The sequence below is a fragment of the Hemitrygon akajei genome, chromosome 8 (genome assembly GCF_048418815.1).
Source record: "Hemitrygon akajei chromosome 8, sHemAka1.3, whole genome shotgun sequence".
Lineage (NCBI taxonomy): Eukaryota > Metazoa > Chordata > Chondrichthyes > Myliobatiformes > Dasyatidae > Hemitrygon > Hemitrygon akajei.
In genome coordinates, this window is record NC_133131.1 from 73,967,492 (window position 1) to 73,975,099 (window position 7,608).

The 7,608-nt window shown below is 40.9% G+C and overlaps 1 protein-coding gene across 1 annotated transcript; it reads left to right on the forward strand.

The window, feature by feature from the left end:
- Positions 1 to 305: 305 nt before the first annotated feature.
- elf3 (E74-like factor 3 (ets domain transcription factor, epithelial-specific)) lies at positions 306 to 6,716 on the forward strand. Its single transcript, XM_073054051.1, has 9 exons — positions 306 to 457; positions 628 to 768; positions 1,320 to 1,550; positions 1,972 to 2,067; positions 2,785 to 2,910; positions 3,650 to 3,739; positions 4,412 to 4,528; positions 5,114 to 5,309; positions 5,815 to 6,716. The coding sequence occupies exons 2-9, from the start codon at positions 633 to 635 to the stop codon at positions 5,912 to 5,914; spliced, it is 1,092 nt and encodes a 363-aa protein (XP_072910152.1). The 5' UTR covers positions 306 to 457; positions 628 to 632; the 3' UTR covers positions 5,915 to 6,716.
- The last annotated feature ends 892 nt before the right edge of the window (positions 6,717 to 7,608 follow it).

A 7,608-nucleotide genomic window follows, 5' to 3' on the forward strand; every position in this document is an offset into this window, starting at 1 on the left:
AAGTGCTGGACTCCAGTTGAATCAGGGTAGTAACTTTTCCCATGAATCAACCGCGCTACTTTTCACCTTTAACGTTACACAATCTGTTGATTTGAGCTTTCTGGCAATGATTAATGGGGAGGGATTTGATTTCCCGGCACTAGGCAGGCAGCTTGGCCAGTCTCCAGGTATGCTGCACTCTTCAGTCTCGCCCTCCTCTCTCCTTTTTATGCAAATCTGGCTAGGTGACCGTGGCTCTACATCTTGTAGGAATTCCCCTCAAGGTGGAGGGTTGTGGCCATAAAGCAGCACGTGATTTAGACAGGCTATAAATAGACAGGCAGAAGTAGTAAGTGGGATCTCGCAGCAGCTGCACCCGTACAAGTTCACAAGGATCATTTTGTGTGTGTGTGTGTGGAGGAACACCCTGCGTACGGATTACAACCCGGCTTCTGCTAAATTAAAGCACCTTTTGCAGGTAGATCTTTTTTTACAGGTTGGCACCGCAGCGATTAGTGTAGGAGCCTTTATTTATTAATTTGGCGTCTATTTTAATGGAAGAGTTTAACTGTTTGTGTGCTACGATGTTGTTGGAAAGTGTGGAGAGATGTGTGGGTTTACGCGGGACTCCTTGTCTCTTCTCTGTAGGCGTTATGATGGCTTCCAGCTACGGCATTGGCAATATCTTGACTGATGTTATGCGCTCCATGTACCAGACTGAAGACAACCAGTCCCTCCCCACGGGAGCCAGGGAACAGCTTGGTCCGATGCTAAACATGGATCTACCCGGTAAGACTAAAGGACTGCCGGCGCAGCGGGGTGGGAGGGTGGGTGACAAACCGCGGGAACGGCGGTAGATGCAGGTTGTACAGTGGAAGGCGTACTCTTTAGAGAATGTGTCGGGGTATTTGGCACTCAGAGGTGAACCACACTACCGTGAGCGAGATTATTGCGGAAAGGTCGGCGCGATTTGACTGGAAAGTCGAACCTGTTGGCGCTTGCTTTGATGTTCTCCTGTCGCTCCGGTGAACAGTGTTCAAAGAATATTACATTATAATAGGAATGGATAACTTTTTTATGGGACCAGCCACTGTTTAGCTTTCTGCTGCTGTTCGCACCCGGCAGTTACTTCAGAACAGGTTACCGCTGCGCAGCTGCTGTGTTGTTGGCGCCAAGCAAACAAAGTGTTCAGTGTTCGTATTTGTTTAGACTTCCCTGTCGATGTAAGTGGAAATGTGGACTGTCAATTTATGTAGACACTGGAGCAGGGTTGGGAAATTTTACAAGCGATGCTCCTTTTAACGCTGCTCCCTTTCACTGGGTTGTTTGACTTTGCCCAGATTCCACCTCTTGGTTTCAAATCGACCCCCAGTTATGGAGCAATCAACACGTCTTGGAGTGGATCAGCTACCACGTCGAGAAACACAAGTACGATGCCAGCAACATCGACCTGTCCTTCTGTGACATGGACGGCGCCACCCTCCTTACACTGACCAAGAACCAGCTTGTGTCCATCTTTGGTCCACTGGGGGAAGAACTCTACAAGAGCCATCAGGATTTAAGTAAAAACAGTAAGTAAAGCAGGACTTACTGGCCCACAATCACCTTTTATAAAGTCCATGTTTATCTACTGGCACGTCCATTATATAAATCTCAAAAAACAAATTGGAAGGGGAAGTGCAGAAACTTCTTAAGGTGCTAATGCTAGTACTGCTATTGGTTAAATATAACTTCAGGTAAATCGGGAACGAAACAGTTTATCATTTGGATTATCAACGACCCCGATAACCACGAAAAACAGTTTTAAACAGACAAGGACACTATTTTTTTTTGCATGGAGCTACCTTACTTAAAAACTTTGCTACTTGGCAATGCCTGTGAATTCTGTGGCCATTCAGAAAAAAAAAACATTGCCCAGTAGTGAGAAAACGATAATAATGACAGATATGATCCAAAAAAAATCAAATTAACATTAGCTTGTGTCATTGCTAGGTTTTGATTTGATACCCGATGACTTCAGTGACATCTTCTTGCAAAGTATTCTCCCAGATGACTGCAATGAGTACGAGTTCCTGGACACAAAAATTAGTAAGTATTTTATGAAAGTTTTAATACAAAGACCAGATTGGTGGCATTTCATGTATATTGATAATTACACTGAACTTTCAGCTGACCCAGATAGTCATTTGTCTCTGTGCTTTATACTCCTGACTTTCATAAGGGTGCTACCAGATACCCAGATACCCTTTGATAAATCCAGAAAGAGGGTGTGTAATGTGCAGTTCTCGAGGAACCAATGTTCATCATGTGGACCTGTAGGAGAACAAATGAGCTCAGAAATAAGCCAGTCACATCTTGTGTTCCTTAGCAAAAACCGAGTATTACCTCAAGAGCCCAGCTGATCTCTTTTCTGCCGAAGTGTCCAGACTGAACTTTAAAAGCCAAGTTGAGAGAAGTGAAGGATGACCTGCAGCACTTTTGCAGTTCAATCCCTGGTGATTTATGAGCTGCATCTTTGATGAGACATGCACGAGGGATCTGCAGCTACAATGTTTGAGCAAAGACTCAGGGCTGGCAGGAAAAGCAGAACAAATAAAATGAGTGAAACAGGAGGTGCAAATTGCCACCACCTTTGGCAATGGAGATGGAGCCAACTACTTCCCTTTATGAAAGTTGGAGTTTGACTTCATGTATATGCCAGCTGCCATATACGTTTGCCTTTGACCTTGGTAAATACAATGGAGCAATGTATCTAGATATAATGATTGTGTTTGGTATTTTCATTATTCTTTCCTTTGCTCCTAGCCTGGAATGAACTTGACAATGAAGAATTGCCCGATCACTGTAAAACATTGCCAGACTTCCAACCTAGTGATCCTGGGTATGAATCTGCCCCCACATCGCCATATAGTATTGATGACTCCAATCCAGGTAAATTAGCCCGTATCAATGAACACTCTCTGAGCTGTTTATAATGCACAGTGCATAAAACTAACCTCCTATCAAAAGCATAGCTCAGCTAGTGCCTGCACTTGACAAATAAATTGAGATAACCAAGAAAATAAAGAAATATTTTTAATAATAATTTTAGCTGCACTGCCAATTGCACGATCAGTGAGATAATCCAGCTGAACTACTGAAAATCCTTGGAAAATGAATGGGTTCTGTTCCTTTTTATTGATTGGAACTATTTCTTCTAATTCAGACGTAGACAGGCATGTTACCATGGTGACTTGAGGCCATTCTGAGCTGTGTGTTTATCATAGTCATTCTCCTTCAGTGAACCAATTCCACGCATGACCTTTACTTCCCCTCTGGGCTGAAACAATTCCTTAAGCAAGGAGTTCGGGGTACCTTGTTGAGCAGACAGTGAAGAAAGAAGTTCTTCTGCAACCCTAGGCCAGGCCTTTGTGAGGTAGAAAATGGAAGGGGGAAGCCAAATGCTTAATCAGTTCTTTCTCTAGGTCTTTCTCTATTTTTTTGTTTCTATTGCGGTAATAAAAATTCTTCTAGACTTCCAAATCAGTTAATCAAAAACTTGTTTTGCAGTTGATTTCACTTGATATTGCTCAGCAAATAGTGTTCTATTAAGTCAAGTAAGCCATGTAAGTTAGCTGACTGAATTTGAGCTATACAATTAATGTAACATTTGACACTGCATGTATTACAGGATCCCAGTCTCCCAGCTCTCCAGACTCCGGTGGAAGTGAATCAGATTTTGATCACTCAATAATGCACGGGCAATACAGAATTCAGAATGGTAAGATTTTTATTTGTTTTAAGGTGAACACTTCCATTGTGGGTGTACTGTTTATGCTATCAGTCAGTGCATTGAAACTGACTTCTGCCCAGTACACCATGTGCTCCCAAGTCGGGCCCGGCCATTCCTGAAAACATCTAGTAACTTTATCCTCAAGCTACAGCCAATAGTCTTGCACAGGCATCTTTCCATTTATGCCAGTATTATGGGCAGTGCTAGTAAGATCATGGTCTCACTGATCTCCTGTAATGTCAGTGAAGACACAATGACCTGTTGCCCAAGAAGAGTCCATAACTCTTAAAATGTTAGTTGAAAGTTGTTTACCACTACTAGCCCTGAATCCAGGGCTTAGAGGTGAAAGAACTTTGAGCTTACCTATTGCTGCATTCAATATCTATTTATAAAATATGAATTCTTTATAACATTGAAATTAACTTTACATAAAGCCCAATTGACTGCTTGTTGCATTGACCAAATGTCTTCAATTAAACCTTTTTAACATTCCGTTGCTTTTTGTTTGACCAATTCACATTCTTTTGGTGGCTTCATTGTAAATGGGCCTCCCGTTGGCGTATCTGAGATAATCTTCACAGTTCTATTCCATATTTCAGTTCATCTGATAGTAAATCCATTTTTAAGGGTCTAATATTTCTGCTGTCTTTTTAAATGCAGAAGATTTCCCAAAAGTGTCGACCATGGATTACAAGGCTCCCAAGCGAGGAAGAGGAAGGCCAAGGAAGCTAGGCAAAGAAGAAAGGAACTGCACAGAAACCAAGCGAAGCAAACACTGTAAGTGAGCTTGTCCTGATGCTCCTCACATTCAAAAGAAGCAGCTTGAATTTACTCCTTTCATTGGACACAATTTATTCAAACCTGTTATAGATGAGAGAAATTAGTGATTTTTGGCTCTTTCAGAGGTGGAATAAGACTTGTTTTTGCTTTAATCCAAACAGTAATCTGCCTGTATCATATACTTGATTTCACACCCCCCCCCCCCATGAATCATTGTTATAGCCCCGCCCATGCTTAAATAACCAAAAACAGGTTCAGCTGGTTACTCAGTTTGTCTGAGCAGTTTCAATGCAGGACATATTTTCTGTGTAACCATGGAGCTACATGATAATTTGTTGTGGATTGTACTGTGAAATATTTTAGTTCTGGTGAGATGCCCTGAAGTAGTTTTCTAGGTTTTCAAAATAACTTAAATTTTTTGAGTTTACCTTGGAGAATTTGTGGTGAGGCAGCTCCCATTCATACTGTCCAGGTGTAATGGGACCCTTATTTTATATCCGTATTTGCTTTCGGATGTGTCTTTATTTTACTTAACATTTTTTGATTTATTTAAATGTGCTTACTGATTTTTTTTTTTCACAGCCCCACGAGGCACACACCTTTGGGAGTTTATCAGGGATATCCTCCTCCATCCTGAGATCAACAATGGCCTCCTGAAGTGGGAAGATCGGTCTGAAGGGATCTTTAAGTTTCTTAAATCGGAGGCAGTCGCGCAGCTCTGGGGAGAGAAAAAGAAAAACAGCAGCATGACTTACGAGAAGCTCAGCAGAGCCATGAGGTGAACAGATCTTACAGGAAACTTAGTTTTTGTCGACGACAGTGTGGATGTCACAAGCAAAGCCAGTGCTTATTAGCAGCTCCTGGTTTCCCAGCTTCTTGTTTGCTCATTGACAAAAAAAGTTTTACAGTGGTTTTAAATAGGGAGATCTATCCGGCTTGCTCTCCTCAGGCCAGGATAGTGTGAAACCAAGACAACGTACAGCAGAGAATTTCAGGATGGTGGGACAGTGATGGACTAAGAGCACCCCTCCGTAGTTGACGTTTGTGAACGCTCAGGAGTGAAGCCCATGAATGCCTATCAGACTGAAGTGCATCCCCTAGTTTGGAGAAGAATTTCCAAATGGATTCCAATCCTTTTGGATCCATGTCAAGAGATTGCAGATTTTGAATAAAATTATGGTTTTTCTGTTTTTTAAAAAAAAATTAGTTAAGGATGCATGAAACCTTTTTGGTAGGAACGGTGACCAGACTGACACAAAATAACTATTCCCTCTCTCTTGCAGGTATTATTACAAGCGTGAAATCCTGGAACGTGTGGATGGAAGGAGACTGGTCTACAAGTTTGGAAAGAATTCCAGTGGCTGGAGAGTTGGTGATGCATAAGATGAAGAAACATTTTCATTCCAGTAAAAAATTCACTTTCTCTGCAAATATGTTTGCTGGCAAACAAGATTCCCAACAGAGAGATGGTGGGGTGCACTGGACTGATGAACTGGCCCTTTTAAGGGACATGCTCCATGGGCATAAAGTGATGATTTTTTTTTAGAAGATGGGTGTGTTTGTTTATTTTTAATTTTCTGCATTTTCAAACTCCAGCCTTTCTTGGGCCAGATGTATGTGTCATAAAGGTGGCACTGGAAATAGTAAGCCTATTTTTGGGCCAAAGTAGGTTATTGAACCAATTTGATATTTTTAGGAAAAAAAATGCTGTGGACCTAAATCCCACTGAGTGTGCAACACATATTTCGAAGGCATTGGCAAGTGTGAACAGCCAGTCACAAGAATCAATCTCTCTATTCTACCCTGGCAATATTAATGTTGCTCAGCAACTTCTACTTTTGAAATATGCGCTATGGTGTCTACGTATGGATAATGTATAGCAGGACTTCTTTCATTGCTTGTGCACGGATGTGTATGTTGTATATAGTCTATGTCACAGAGATTGCTAACCTACCTATGTATATATCTGTAAATATATTAAGAAACAATGGGAACTTATTCAGCTGGACTGGTACAATTTCCACTGAAACCTGAGTGTATATATGATTTAAGCAAAAAATCTGGGGTAAATATTCTTTAAATAGATTGAATAGATTTTGTAAGAAATTTTAAATCTGTATGTCTTTGTTTATTTTCCTATGAATATAATAATATTTTACAAATAAAAACATATTTTAAATGAAAACCTACCTGTTTTGAGAATCTGAATCACCAGAGAAATGTGCAATAATGGTATTTTCCCGGACTCTCAAATATTTCTTTTTCCTATTGGAAATGGGATTTTGTTATTCTTGTTACCTGTAGAACATTTTCCTTGCAATCAGGTCCAGCAGAAGTGGCTCTAATCTAGTGAACAGCCACTCACAAGAATCGATCTCCCTGGCAATATTAATGTTGCTGGGCAACTTCTACTTTGGAAGCATGTGCTATGGTGTCTACGTATGGATAATATGTATATAGCAGGACTACTTTCACATAGAAATGTAGTTTGTTTAGCTATCACCCCAGATAGCTATTCCACTGCAAAAAGTGTGATCTATAGTGGCTGCAGACTGTTCTTCCCACTAACTAATCATCATTGTCTGAACGTTTTGAACTCTGCATCAAGAAAACTCGATCTAGCTCTTTGTTTATTTGTAACTAACGGCTGACCCAGAAGCTTGTTGTGGATATGGACAGTTCTAACCCCTGGGCTCCAGGGATTCTGTGTTGCAATGATGCAAGCTCGAAGGGAAGACAGTAAACAAGTATGGGCTAAGTATCTATTACAGGCTAACTGAATAGAAGAGAATGCGATGAGATGATATGGTTGAGGTCACATATCATGAGAGCAAAGTAGAACGAGTTATCAAGATCAGTAGGGACCTGACAACTTAAACAACCCAGAGGACATGGAATGTCAAGTTTCATATCCATTTTGAGTTGATTTTTATTATGGAGTAGGAACCTCGTCACAGTGATGCATCAGGACAAAGAGTACCTGATGCCATTGAATACAATGGGTGTGCTTGATAATAAGGTACACAGAAAGATTACTATAGTGACTAATAACTACTTATGACATTGCTTGGCAAAAA

Coding starts and splice junctions, on each gene's coding strand:
- elf3 (XM_073054051.1), top strand. CDS start 633: ATGATGGCTTCCAGCTACGGCATTGGCAATATCTTGACTGATGTTATG. Junction 2,911..3,649: donor TATTGATGACTCCAATCCAG/GTAAATTAGCCC, acceptor CATGTATTACAG/GATCCCAGTCTCCCAGCTCT. Junction 4,529..5,113: donor AACCAAGCGAAGCAAACACT/GTAAGTGAGCTT, acceptor TTTTTTTCACAG/CCCCACGAGGCACACACCTT.